The following is a 15,473-nucleotide window of genomic DNA, read 5'->3' on the forward strand; positions in this document are numbered from 1 at the left end:
CTCGCCTGGACAACTGCACGCTGGCCACGTTGTGCTTTCTACGCCCTTATTACCGCATCTAACTAGATACATGTACTTATATGACAGCATGAACTGCTTGTAGATAAGGTTAGTCTTTTATTGGTGTCAACATATTGGAGTAGTTTTATTAAAAAATAAGTGTCTGTCGTTCTAAAATCGTTCACATGTGAGATTTTTGAATTCCTGGGAATGGATTCCCTAATACTGCCCAGCACTACTCTGAAGTGCTCATCTCTTTTTAGATGACAATACAGTGCTTTTGTTTGTTAAAGTGCAGCATACTTTTCAAAAGTGAGGAAAACCAAAAGTGGAATGAGAAAGCAAAGAGAACAAGTGTCTGCATATCATGACCAAATGTACTGTCTTTCAGACACATAGACACCACTTGGATAGCCTGGTGGTAATTTATGAATTGTGTATATATTTAGGTAAAATATACAAATATATATAAATTATGTTACTCCTTTGAACAGTGCACAATGTGTTTTTTATTTCTCAAACATGTAAAGAGTAACTCAACTACAATAGAATGAAAAGACAATATTTAATTAGAAACTGGTGAAGCAAACAAATACAGTAGTGATACAGACCTGCCCAGCATCCACATCAGCCTGGTATAAAATCCCTAAGATAAGGAAATCTGATTCTTCCAATCCACATTCCCCCTTATGCCGATGTTATGCAGCACTGCACATACTATTTTTACAACGTGCAGCTAGGCATCTGATAATTTATGAAGAGATCCATCACGCTGCAGAATTGTATTGTTCTTCACCTGCTGTCTAGGGTTTAGTTACTGGAGAGGGATGCGGTTGGGGAACATGCTCAAAGTAAATAGCCACTATCAACCAGTACTTATCCACCAGCAAAGTCGCTCTATCTTGCCTTCTGACACTTGGCAGAATTGCCACACAGATAAAGATATTGTGGGTACACCAAGGCCACTTTGCCATAAAATTTGTGAAAGTCGTTGGTGATTTCAGATCACCTGTGAGTTCAGGTGTGACTAAGGTTCTAGAGGTTTGGAATAAGTGAGGTGGGACAGACATGTACAGTGCATCACTTTTTCCACATTTTTTTATGTTACAGCCTTATTCCAAAACGGACTAAATTCATTTTTTTCCTCAGAATTCTACACATAACACCCCATAATGACAACGTAAAAAAAAAGTTTACTTGAAGTTTTTGCAAATTTATTAGAAATAAAAAAAATTGAGTAATCATATGTACATAAGTATTCACAGCCTTTGCTCAATACTTTGTTGATGCACCTTTGGCAGCAATTACATCCTCAAATCTTTTTGAATATGATGCCACAAGCTTGGCACACCTATCCTTGGCAAGTTTCGCCCATTCCTCTTTGCAGCACCTCTCAAGCTCCATCAGGTTGGATGGGAAGCGTCGGTGCACAGCCATTTTAAGATCTCTCCAGAGATGTTCAATCGGATTCAAGTCTGGGCTCTGGCTGGGCCAATCAAGGACATTCACAGAGTTGTCCTGAAGCCACTCCTTTGATATCTTGGCTGTGTGCTTAGGGTCGTTGTCCTGCTGAAAGATGAACCGTCGTTCCAGTCTGAGGTCAAGAGTGCTCTGCAGCAGGTTTTCATCCAGGATGTCTCTGTACATTGCTGCAGTCAGCTTTCCCTTTATCCTGACTAGTCTCCCAGTTCCTGCCGCTGATAAACATCCCCACAGCATGATGCTGCCACCACCATCCTTCACTGTAGGGATGGTATTGGCCTGGTGATGAGAGGTGCCTGGTTTCCTCCAAACATGACGCCTGGCATTCACACCAAAGAGTTCAATCTTTGTCTCATCAGACCAGGGAATTTTGTTTCTCATGGTCTGAGAGTCCTTCAGGTGCCTTTTGGCAAACTCCAGACGGGCTGCCATGTGCCTTTTACTAAGGAGTAGCTTCTGTCTGGCCACTCTACCATACAGACCTGATTGGTGGATTGCTGCAGAGATGGTTGTCCTGGAAGGTTCTCCTCTCTCCACAGAGGACGTCTGGAGCTCTGACAGCGTGACCATCGGGTTCTTGGTCACCTCCCTGACTAAGGCCCTTCTCCCCTGATCGCTCAGTTTAGATGGCCGGCCAACTCTAGGAAGAGTCCTGGTGGTTTCAAACTTCTTCCCCTTATGGAGGCCACTGTGCTCATTGGGACCTTCAAAGCAGCAGAAATTTTTCTGTAACCTTCCCCAGATTTGTGCCTCGAGACAGTCCTGTCTCAGAGGTCTACAGACAATTCCTTTGACTTCATGCTTGATTTGTGTTTTGACATAAACTGTCAACTGTGGGACCTTATATAGACAGACCGGTGTGTGCCTTTCAAAATCGTGTCCAATCAACTGAATTTACCACAGGTGGACTCCAATTAAGCTGCAGAAACATCTCAAGGATGATCAGGGGAAACAGGATGTACCTGAGCTCAATTTTGAGCTTCATGGCAAAGACTGTGGATACTTATGTACATGTGCTTTCTCAATTTTTTTATTTGTAATAAATTTGCAAAAATCTCAAGTAAATGTTTTTTCACGTTTGTCATTATGGGGTGTTATGTGTAGAATTCTGAGGAAAAAATGAATTTAATCCATTTTGTAATAAGGCTGTAACATAACAAAATGTGGAAATAGTGATGCGCTGTGAATACTTTCTGGATGCACTGTAATTCAGTAGATACTCTTCTCAGTACATTTTCTTTATTGTAACTGTACTATATTGCCTCAAACCATCTTGTCCTTCCCTTTTGTTCTTTCCACATCTTCCCATAACTAATGCAGTACAGAAAAAAGTCTTTCTTCATTGTAAATCCAGCTGCATCCTTAGAACACATTCTTCAAAACTTGTAGATTAAATGCGGAAAATATCTGTAGGGTTTTTACATGTGTAATTATCAATGGTAAAAATAATTTATATGGTGTATCTGTAAAATATAATTGTTAATTTTCTTGATGAAATGCATTTGTACATCTTATTCATTTTTTGTATTCTGAACAGGGCTGTACACAAACTTTTTAAACTTTTTGCTTACTATTTTTAATAGCCTATATTTGGAGTAAAGCAATTTTGTGTCAGTTTGCTACTGCTTTACAGCATTTCACCGTGAAGTGGTATTACTTAAAATGTCTGGACTCTGCCTTTTTGCACATGCATTCGTTGTGACATGTCAGTTTTGCCTCTTTCTCCACCTTATTTATTGGTCCAGAGTCCTGTATTTAGTTCACCAGCACAAAATTATGGCAGTGTGTTTTCCTGTTTTTGAGGTATGCTGCACTTTCTAGAAATACCTGTTAATATTTTAACAAAATCTCAGGTGTTTTGCACATTTTGAGCATACTACTGGCTAATGGACATGTGTATTATACGACGCAAGTAATGTAAGAGATTTTTTTTCCCCCCATGGACGCGTTTTAAATTGTTGGAAGTTGTACAGCGTGGTAACCATTAGGTTCCATTGTTTCATAAACTTTTTTTTATGTTTTCTTCATGATAAAATGAAACTACAGTATCTCACAACAGTGAGTACACCCCTCACATTTTTGTAAATATTTTATTATATCTTCATGGGACAACACTGAAGATATGACACTTTAATACAATGTAAAGTAGTCAGTGTACAGCTTGTATAACACTGTAAATTTGATGTCCCCTCAAAATAACACAACACACAGCCATTAATGTCTAAACTGCTGGCAACAAAAGTGAGTACACCCCTAAGTGAAAAATGTCCAACTTGTGCCCAAAGTGTCAATATTTTGTGCGGCCACCATTATTTTCCAGCACTGCCTTAACTCTCTTGGGCATGGAGTTCACTAGAGCTTCACAGGTTGCCACTGGAATCCTCTTCCATTCCTCCATGATGACATCACGGAGCTGGTGGATGTTGGGGACCTTGCGCTCCTCCACTCTCCATTTGAGGATGCCCCACAAATGCTCAATAGGGTTTAGGTCTGGAGACATGCTTGGCCAGCCCAGCACCTTTACCCTCCATTTCTTTAGCAAGGGAGTGGTAGTCTTGGAGGTGTGTTTAGGGTCGTTATCATGTTGGAATACTGCCCTGTGGCCCTTCCGAAGGGAGGGGATCATGCTCTGCTTCAGTATGTCACATTACATGTTGGTATTCATGATTCCCTCAATGAACTGTAGCTCCCCAGTGCTGGCAGCACTCATGCAGCCCCAAACCATGACACTCCCACCACCATACTTGACTGTAGGCAAGACACACTTGTCTTTGTACTCTTCACCTGGTTGCTGCCTTACACGCTTGACACCATCTGAACCAAATAAGTTTATCTTGGTCTCCTCAGACCACAGGACATGGTTCCAGTAATCCATGTCCTTAGTCTGCTTGTCTTCAGCAAACTGTTTGCGGTCTTTCTTGTGCATCATCTTTAGAAGAGGCTTCCTTCTGGGACGACAGCCTTGCAGACCAATTTGATGCAGTGTGCGCCGTATGGTCTGAGCACTAAGAGGCTGACCAAACCCTTTCAACCTCTGCAGCAATGCTGGCAGCACTCATAAGTCTATTTTCAAAAGACAACCTCTGGATATGACGCTGAGCACGTGCACTCAACTTCTTTGGTTGACCATGGCGAGGCCAGTTCTGAGTGGAACCTATCCTGTTAAACCGCTGTATGGTCTTGGCCACCATGCTGTAGCTCAGTTTCAGGGTGTTGGCAATCTTATCTAGTCTAGGCCATCTTTATGTAGAGCAACAGTTTTGTTTTTTTTTTCCTTCAGAACCTCGGAGAGTTCTTTGCCATGAGGTGCCATGTTGAACTTCCAGATAGATACTTTATTAATCCCAAGGGGAAATTCACATATTCCAGCAGCAACATGCTGGTAAACAATATTAAATTAAAGAGTGATAAAAAATATAGATAAAACAGACAATAGCTTTGTATAATGTTAACGTTTAAGGGTGGAACTGAAGAGTTGCATAGTGTTGGGGAGGAACAATCTCCTCAGTTTGGCAGTGGAGCAGGACAATCACAGCAGTCTGTCACTGTCAGTGACCAGTATTGGAGAGTGTGAGAGCGATAACACCGAATTTAACACACCTACTTCCCTTTCACACCTGAGACCATGTAACACTAATGAGTCACATGACACCGGGGAGGGAAAATGGCTAATTGGGCACAATTTGGACATTTTTCACTTCGGAGTGTACTCACTTTTGTTGCCAGCGGTTTAGACATTAATGGCTGTGTGTTGAGTTATTTCGAAAGGACAGCAGATTTACAGTACACTATTATACAAGCTGTACACTGACTACATTACATTGTATCAAAGTGTCATATCTTCAGTGTTGTCCCATGAAAAGATGTAATAAAATATTTACAAAAATGTGAGGGGTGTACTTACTTTTGTAAGATATACTATACATGAGTTAAGTAACATATAAAAATATAATTTTGGGTGTAGTATTCCTTTAAACATTTGCTACCAGAATACTGCCAGTGGTTCTAGAGGAACATGGTTAAGCCCAGGGATCTTGTACATAAAACTTGCTTACGCTTGGAATCGTGTGTAAGCCATTACTTATACGAGTGCAGAATCACACAAGCTAGCTTCTTCCCCCTCTAATACAGGTAGGACCGTCCCTAACCATTTTGGGGCCCTGTGCTTGATGTCATTCATATATACAGTACATATAATGTTTTGTACATTACCACACTTTTGGAAATAAAGAGTTCATCTTGAATTATGTTGCCAAAGTAGCTTGTGTGGATGCTAGTGCCACTCTAAGTTTTTTATATACGGTTTCATAAATGTCTTTTTAAACCAAACTGATAATTAGACTCCTGGAACAGCGAACATGAAAGGTCTTTTTTTTTTTTTTCCTCTCTCCTCAACTTGTTTCTTGGAGTTTCCTAGTTTCTAGCTAGGACGCTGGACAGCTATGGGTCCACAGTTCTTGAAGCGAAGCTGGTCTTCCAATTAGCTGTAAACCACCCAGTCTAGCTGAGATTGCTTAGATGCAATACAACACTGCTCTCGGTGCCGGGTAAGGTCTTTGCTAGAGTTGTCCTCAATAGGATCTGTGATCGCTTGCTCACCTACCAGCAACCAAAGCAGTCTGGTTTTATACCTAAGCAGTCCACCATTGACCCAGTGCCTGGCAAAAATGGTCTCATCGAGCACAAATGTGAATATCGCCAGGGTTACTTTGCAGCGTTGATCAAGCTGCTCTGATCTCCCTGAAGTTGCTGGATATCATGGGCAGCCTGTACAGTGGTATTGTGAGTTGTGTGTAGAGTGAAGGAAGAACCTCCGCATTTTTTTTTTTTTTTGCCAGTTGATTCTTGGGTTCATCAGGGTTGGGTTCTTGTTCCTACTCTGTTCAGTGCCTGCATGGATTGGGAGTTGGGTAGGGTCTTGGGGCCTAGCAGCTGTAGGGCATCTGTTGGTGAAGAGGGATTCATTGATTTTGACTTTGCTGACAATGCTGTGATCTTCACAGAGTCAAAGGAGGCTCTGATTGGGGCTCTCAAGATTAAGCGAGGAGTCTGAGTGTCCTGGATAAAAACCTATATCCAGGCCTTCAATAATTTCTTGGGCACAGCCATCAGCAGTGTGTCTGTCTGCAGAGAAAATGTAGATTGATCTGAGAGTTTTACTTACCTTGACAGTGAGATTCATGTTTCTGGTGACTCTTCCTGTGAAGTGAGGAGACTGATTGGGAGAGCATTGTTGGCGGTTTTCATGAAGTTGCTGGAATTGGGGGTGTGTGGCATTTCTGACCTATTTGCAAAAAGTTGAATGTCTAAGTCTTTAGAGTCCTGGTGCTTACTGTTTAGCTATATGGTTATGAGACATGGAAGCTATCCAGTGACCTGAGATCTTTAGAGAATCCTTGGCTCTGCCGGTTTGATTTTCTGTCGAATGAGCTGTTGCTCATGGAGTCCTGAATGAATTACGTTACCTGTTTGTGAGGGAGTGTCAGTTACGGCACTACGGCCATGTGGGTGCAATTCCCTGAAGGTGATCTGGCTCACAGGATCCTCATTGTTGAGGACTCGAGTGGCTGGACTAGGTCTGGCCGGACCACGTAACACCTGGCTGCAGCAGATAGATGGTAATTTCCAGGGAGTGGGACTGGGCCACGTGTCTCCCTTGGGGGGGTTGCCAACCTGGATCCCGAGCTGTTTTGTTATGTTGTAGGTGCGGCAACGTGCTGTTCCAGTGCATGCTCCTCGACCTGACCTGATAATGAAGAGATATATGTTGTCATAGTACAGTACTACACAAATTTGGGTTGACATCCAATATTTGTTCTTAGATCAATTTACTATAGAGGTTTTTAAATAGTACCCAGATGGAGTAATAATAGGCGATAGCCCATACTTGTTTTCACTATAATCTTATTAAATGTTCAGGATTAAATGCAATTATCTGAAACTGTTAAATATTCTAAGACATTTTTTCAAGAGAACGCACAGTAGACAAGGAAGATTTGGATAATCAAACCCTTAGTGATGTAGTCCTTTTCAAATCCTTTGCTTCAGGTCTTGGCTTGTGGTGTTCTTAAGCTTCTTGAGGTTATTTTTAAGTTGTTCTTAATTGTTCATGCTCACATTAATTCTGATAGGTTACCATGCATCAATCAATAGCCTTATTGCTTTTTTCCATTTTTTTTTCCCAAATTGTCTCTTGCGTTAGTCTTCACTTCATGTACTCCATTATCTTAGAAATGTAGACACAAAGTCAGTGTTCATCAGGTAAACAAGCTGTGTCCTTTTATTTCCTTTTTGTCTTAGGTAAAACTTGCCTCTCATTGTGCATTTTATTTCTTCATCAATTTGAGGCTTCTGGTGAAACAAGGTCCATATACATTGCCTTCAGTTTTCAGATTACTACAGTTGAAGATAATTAACTTTTTTATTTTTGATGTTAAAATGATCTGCCTACAAGGAATTGATACACCTGGCAAATCAATACAGCAGAACATAATGATTTATAGAACAGGTCTCTATAGACATGGAAAAAATGGTGTGATTTGCAAAGTCTTAAATGCAGCTATAACTTGTAAATGCATTAGATGGTACTTAACTAAAATAGTTATAGGATAATGTGGAAGAGAGACAAAGTACATTTTCCTGCCTATGCTAAGTTGCTCCTACCCAGTATTCCAGTGCAGGTCCTACCATCTCCTCAAATCACTTAAAACTATTCAGTTAGCTCTAGAGTTTGAGAAGTTGGTTTAACTCTCGTTTTTTACTGTTTTGACTCCAGGAGATCACTTGTAACAAGATAATAAAAAATGCAATGTAATAATAAAGAGCTTGATATTTATGCATGCACAGTATATAATATTGGGACTAAATTCATCAACATATCATATGATAGTCCACTTTTATAAAAGCACATTAAATCAGTTAATTTCCATTAAATTCAGTGTCTGCATACTCTGCACTAACTCTGGGCTATTTATGAGAATAACTATTGATATATGTGGTAAAACAGAGTGACAGTTTACAAGGCATGTTGGAGAGTTGTTCAGTTCTTACACTATCATGTGAATTATTTAAAGCTACACCAGACAGTTCTGAGTTGTTACTCACAAGAAGGATCATCAATATCTGAAGTATTCAGATATTAATGAGAATTTTTTCAGATCCAGATTTAAGTGCTCTCATCATTAGAACTTTGAACTAAACATTATGCTAAGCAAAGTAATTGTTTTGAAATAATTTATATATTTATGAGAAATTGTCATACCTTATACTAAAGGTATACTGTAATTGTTTGCCCATGTTAAAGATATTTTCCACTTTGACTCAATATCTAAGATTGAAACAACTTTATTTTGTAATTCTTCTAGCTAGTGTTCTCAATCTTAATGAATCATGCATTTTTTTCTCTCTTTTCATTACCCTTTATTTTCTAGGTTTTTTTTAATTAATGGATCAAGATTTTGCAGAGGGCCTCGAGGTGCATCCTACATCAGATGAAAAAAGCAGAGCTCTCGGTGAGGAGTCTGAAATGGCTACGGATCTTTCGAGTGGCCCTTTTGAAGGACGAGGTCTGATTACTAGTGAATTTCTCACTCCAGTTGCTGAAGCACCTCCAGCAGATGAGGATGATGATGTTTTATTTGTTGAACCCCTTGCTAAAACATCAGTCTCTGTTGCAGTACCTGGAACAACAACATCATCTTCAACATCCATGGCTCCAGTGGATAATTTGAATCAGCCAGAGGTTGATAAGCTACAAACAACTGTGAAAGATTTATCCCCTCCTTTGGACGCTCTTGCTGAGACCATCATCATTGATGATGAGGAAGATGCTGAATCTGGGACAGTCTTGCCTGAAAAAAGTGTATCACCAGTATTAAATAAGGATAGTGACCTAGATCCATCTAAAGTGGAAGACACTAGTTCTTCCAGCAATAAGGTTCTGGCTTCAAGTCATTCCCATATTGATACTCCTGTGACCCATAGCACTATCAGCACTGAGCCTGATTCAGAAATAAGAATTGCCAATGTTACAACACTTGATGATGGTGATACCACTCTGAGGAACAGTAGCCGGGAACCTGTTCATCAATCACATTCAAATGAGGGGGCTATGGATATGAATTTAATGATAACGAGTGTGACATCATTGCAGAGCAATAGCTTGGGTGAAGTGACTAATGGACCTCAGATCAGTAGTGCATTCAGTCTGATTCCAGAGGTACAAACTGCTCCAACAGCATCAAATTCTGATTCCAGTAGGCAGGGGACTCAGTCTGGTGCAGGAACCTTTAACCCTGGAAGAATGAATGCTGCAGGAGAGGTGGTTCAGAATGGTGAACTGAGAAGTCATCAAAGGTCTGGTAAGCAGTCAACGCAATTTGACAAGCATTACGTTTTTACAAATTTGATCCTTTTATTGATTGGCGTTCATTTAAGAGTAACTTTGTTTTTTAACACTGTCTTGTAGAAGGTGTTTTTTCTTTGTAAACTATAAAGCAGATCAGATGGAAATATGAAAGCAATGCAAGTGTTGCATGGAAACTGTGTCAAAACTGTACAAGTTTTGTAAGCTGGAGTAAATGGCTTAGAAAAAAATCTAAGAGGTGTTAAAGAAATTCTTGATTAAAAGTTAGCATTAAGTTCTGTTGTAAACTTATATTGATATATAAGTATATAAACTATATAAATTTGCTTCATAGATGCATGCAGATGTTCTCGATTTCTGTGTCATCAGAAACTGAAGTTCCCCTAATGATATGAAGGTGCCTTGTGTCTTGCAAGTGGTTTTGTAAAACTTCATTAGTTGAGTAGGGTCAAGTTATCAACTAAAACCACAAAGAAATGTAAATGTTTTTAGATTTTTCTCTCTAAAGACTGGATTTTACAGTATGCAACAAAGGCATTTATGATGCACAACCCTGGAAAATGTTTTGTTCTCAAATCTGTCAGCTATTATTATACCAAGTTTACATTGTATGTTCCATATCATTGCAAAGATATATACTGTTTGGCACAAGATGCCCCCTTTTTGGAAACCTTCAGTTTCCAAAGTAGTTTTTACTAATTACATTTTTTAATGTAGAGCGTATGAATTAAAAATGCATGTTGCATATTTATAAATGATTTTTAAAAATGTATGTTTTTGGATGGTAGTGGGCTAATACAAATGTCTGGATAGATGTGGGCACAGATTTGCAGTTGCACTAGTCTGGAAAGAAGCCATGGTCCTTGCCCCAGGCAAAGAAAAGTTTCTACAGTAGGAGACAGGCAGTGTACTGAAGAACACACCTGGAATCTCAAAAACATAGATATCTATTTTTCAGGAATGACATTGATATGCTGTATTGCAATATGTATGTGCTCTCATGTTGATCAATAGTGGAACATTCTTTCCTTGCAAATTAACTTTTTCCCCCTCCATATTTGCATTGTTGCCCCATACACCCTAATTCAAGCCGCAAGAACAGGCTCTGTATTTTGTAGAGCACAATTTTTTGACAAATTCTTTTATATAATTTGTGGAAAAATAGTTTTGACTTGAAAAGTACTGAACTATCCATTAAATAGTCAAGCATAAGTAAGAGTTTTCTTTATGTGAATGCTGTATTGTGTTTTTCTTTCAATGAAAGAAAACTAATGTAAAATGAAATGCAAATATTGTATTTTCAATCCCTGTAATCTGCATGTTAATAATAAAAAAAAAATGATAGATAAGAATTGGAAACAAGGGTAACTATAAAATACATGTAATTTAACAATGGCACATTGAAAGAAAATGCAAATGCCAATGAAGTGTGAGTGTGTGAGCTTTACTCCCAAATTCCCATTAAGGGTGTGTGATATTTACAAAGGGGATCTCAATATTTCTGGACTTTTTTCAGTAATGATGAGTAGATAATATTTTGCATCCTTCAAAAATGTTTTTGTAAAAATCTTATTTTGTACCAGCTACGGTTTGCTCTTTTTAATAGTATAGTAGCCACAGTATCTGTCACAAACTCTTACACAACATGTACCTTCAGCACCTTTTTCCTCCGTATTTGTGTGTGTGCACTCCTCCTCACTGCAGGTCGAATCTCTTGACAGTCAAACCTGCATCTCAAGGTCTTTCAATTTTTGACAGGCATCTTTCTTGCCTCCTGTCTGGCTTTATACTTTGTGTATTTGAAGGTGACTCTCTCTGCGTGGCTAATGCGCCTTTACTCCTCCCTATGCATCTCACACTAGCACTTTCTCTCTCTTTCATTGTGTCACTAAAGCCAAACTGACCAATCAGATTGTTCTGAGAAACTGGAAACACACAGACCTTAGCATTTTATTATATTGTAGATTAATTGTTGCTTACCAATGATATTAATGGAAACACTATATTTGAAAGAAATACTCTACCCAAAAATATTTTTTTAAATGTTTTTTAACCCATGTCATCTGTAGTGGTGGCTGAGAGAAGAATTTCGTACTGCTTTCATGGAGAAACTAAAAATTCAATATTCACTGATGTTAAGCGATCAATGCTGGACAGTGCCAAAGAATGTGAAAAGCATCCATGGAGGAAAAAAAAAAAACTACTTTCCATTGTATGTTCAAAATGTGTACTTTTTTTGCGAAAATGAGTACTTTAAATGTAAACATGAAAGACATTGTTTCCCACAATGCTGTACATTTGAATAAAAGACAGGTTTGGTCAGAAACTTGTGATGTTTTCCAAATCTGTTCTCCTGTCTTTTACATTTGTCCTAAAGCTTCCTGTGTGAAATTAAACTTGGTCAGTTTTACATGAACCTGTTATTTCAGAACTCTTGTTAAATAGCCTTTGTTTTGCTGTTTTCTAGGTTTCTTGTGTGAGTGATCAGAGTGTTTTTGCTTATGCCTGTGTTCAAATTAAAAATTAGAATATGACTCGGGCTGTCATTATTTGTACTCGACACAGACACATTTATAATTGTGAGACAGCATTACTTTTCTTCAGTGTACCATTTAAATATATGACGTGTGCTTTCACTTGCTGGTTATACTAATGAACGGTAGTTTGACTTCAATAGCGTAACAAGTGAAAAAGTCAGTGTTTGCAGATTCAAATTTGACCTTGAGGCATGGTGTTTATGATTACTAACTGTGTGAATTACTGTATGTTTTTTAGGTGGTCCTCTAAGAGGTAGGGCCACCTACCACATTTTGCTTTCCACCATATAAATCTGGAGGGTCCCCTGCAGTTCATGTTAAATGCATTAGGGAGTTTTGGCGAGTGCTTGTTTTACTGTGCTTTTGTTATTTATTTATTTGATTCCTCATTTTGTGATTTGGGACTTGCTTAAGTTGCCTAGTGTTTCAGGCAACATTTTGACATTGTGCTTATGCTCTTTAACTTCCTTCTAATGGAATTGGGTGCCAGCTTGATCACAATGTTTCCCAAGTTAACTAGTATTTCTCTATTTCTTTACTTGGAATCCTACTCACTTATTTAGTATTAACAGATAATAAGCCAACTAGTTATTTACTTTCTGTCCTACTGCTGACCTGTGCTACTTCTGCATACACGCTGCATTCTTTCACAATGTGCCTTTGCACCTGGGCAGTTTAAAAGCCATCAAAAAACCCTTCTAAAGCTGTACAGAATACATTGTGCCAAAGTGCTATATTTTTATCCACTTTAACCACGTGTAGCTCACATTACCAAATTTTTTAGTTCAATCCACCAGCAAGGAATACAGCACATGTTTTGTAAATCGGTAAAGCTCCAATTGGTACAACAAATTTCTGTAATTTTTTTTATTAAACTATTATTTTCAAATTGAAAATACAGTAATAATTGTCTAATTTTTACCAGTTTGCACACACACACACACACACACATATATATATATATATATATATATATATATATATATATATATATACACAGTAAGCCTGCCAGTTACATTTTCATATTGATGTATTTTACTATGAAATGTGTATCTTTTGAAATTTTGAATATTCTTGTGCTACAATCTCCCTCATTAAGTTTTGTGCATTACTGTAAGTTCACAATTCTTTCGTTTCCCGGTTTTCCTGTCAAGTGCTTTTTTTTTTTTTAAATCCCAGTGGATGCATTTGCATCTTTTGAGCCTCTTTTTGTGCATACATAAGAATTGTACAGACCAGAGATCTCACCTATGAGTTTTTTTTTTTTTTAATAATAAAGATTCTCTAATTTTACTAGGGGGCTCTGCCCATTGCTCACTTTGCTTGCCCACCCCCGCGTTTGGTTTACCGGATATACAATTTAAAGAGATTATTTATATGGGAATTGTTACATATGCATTATTTTCATTTTTACTTTAAAACTTTTGTAAGTGGGCGTGGTTAAATCTTTCTCGCAGGACATATAACGCTGCTCATGTTTTGAGGGGGTGGCTGATCTGCTGCGTGTTCTTTTTGTTGCGCTGCACATCGATCATTCAAAAGCCTGTATGGCAGCTCTTCTTTTGTTACTTCGTGTCTCTGCCTCTCGGGGCATTGAACGCACTCTACGAAGATGCGATCGGATCATCTGCTGGCAAGCTGTGTGTTCTGCTTGTCTCTTGTCGTTGTTTTAAGAGCTAGGAGCACATGATGTCTGTCTGCCAAATGCATTTCAACAACTGTTGGGTCAGATGTCTGTGAACTTGTTTTAAATGTTGTCTCCGTGCCTTGTCTCGCGGGACATCAAATCTTTTTCTGAGAAGATCACGTCTTGTCTCCCTAGTCTTCCTCCCAGGATTTTTTTTTTATAATAGAGAGATACTTTTGTCTTCCATGTCAGTACTGTTTTCAGCCCTTTGAGTCATAAAAACTGTTTTCTATTCTCCACCTTCTTAACCCTTTATATTTCCTTTTAGGCTCTTCACCTGTCAGGTTAAGCTCTGTGTTCATTTCTATATGACATCTACAACAAGAATCCTTGTTGGACTGCTAATTTTTAAAAACAAAAATGTTCTGCTCTTTCCTCACCCCTGTAACGATTTGTACCATTGATGTGCAAGGCTCTGAAGATCTTGAAACTAAATGATTACTATATACTTAATATTATTTTAGTGGAGCTTGCAGAATCAGCCATGCAATAGTATGCTTGACAGTAGTGCTTTCCTTTTAAAATGTTTGAATATATTAATACATGATTATCTGTGCTTGCTGAACCAATGAATGTATGCTGTGCTTATGGCAGAATGATTTGCAGGGTGTTCTTTTTGTGGCTAGGCTTGCAGATCTAGATTTGGTGTCATAGGCTTCTTTATAAAATTTCATACTAGATCTGTTTGCTATTCAGTAATACAACTAAGAATGGGAGGGCGGGACAGAAATCTTCTAGGTCTGTAAAGAGATACTTTATGTAACTGGATAAGAGGTTAATTTTATTAGACAGTTTTGCCCATGCCTACATTTTGATGCCTCATTTCTCCTTAGCCTGTAGTTTCCTGCTGATAGCAAGCCGGATGGTCCCTCTCCTCCTTAGTCCAGTCTGAGAATTTTAAATTTTGATTTGTCTAACCACAGAACAGTTTTCCACTTTGTCTCAGTCTATGTTAAACAAGCCTTGGCCCAGAGAAAACTGCAGCGTTTCTGGATCATGTTCATTCTTGTTGTCGTCTTTGCATGATAGAGCTTTAACTTGCATCTGTGGAAGGCACAGCGAACTGTGTTCACAGACCGTGATTTCTGGAAGTGTTCCTGAGAACATGCAGTGATTTCCATGACAGAATCATGCCTGTTTTTAATGAAGTGCTGTCTGAGGGCCTGAAGATAATGGGCTTCCAATACTGATTTTCGGCCTTGTCCCTTGGCAACTGAGATTTGTCCAGATTCTCAGACTCTCTTGATATTATGTACTGAAATATTCAAAATCTTCACATTTTTACATTGAGGAACAGTATTCTGAAATTGTTCCACTAATCATATTCACAGTTTTTGCAGATTGATGAACCTCTGCCTATTTTTACTTCTGAGAAACTCTGGCTCTCTAAGGTGCTCTTTTT

At 38.7% G+C, this 15,473-nt stretch overlaps 1 protein-coding gene across 2 annotated transcripts in view; it reads left to right on the plus strand.

The window, feature by feature from the left end:
• The window catches only part of zmym2 (zinc finger, MYM-type 2), a 92,687-nt gene that overhangs the window by 19,135 nt on the left and 58,079 nt on the right, over window positions 1–15,473 (plus strand). The window contains exon 2 of one of the 2 annotated variants that reach the window (XM_039743998.1): window positions 8,913–9,842. The exons of the other annotated variant lie outside the window; for it this stretch is intronic. Within the exon in view, the coding sequence (XP_039599932.1) occupies window positions 8,927–9,842 (916 nt within the window). The 5' untranslated portion in view covers window positions 8,913–8,926. The remainder of the gene's footprint in view (window positions 1–8,912; window positions 9,843–15,473) is intronic. 2 annotated transcript variants of the gene reach the window in all.

The sequence above is a fragment of the Polypterus senegalus genome, chromosome 2 (assembly GCF_016835505.1).
Source record: "Polypterus senegalus isolate Bchr_013 chromosome 2, ASM1683550v1, whole genome shotgun sequence".
NCBI lineage: Eukaryota > Metazoa > Chordata > Cladistia > Polypteriformes > Polypteridae > Polypterus > Polypterus senegalus.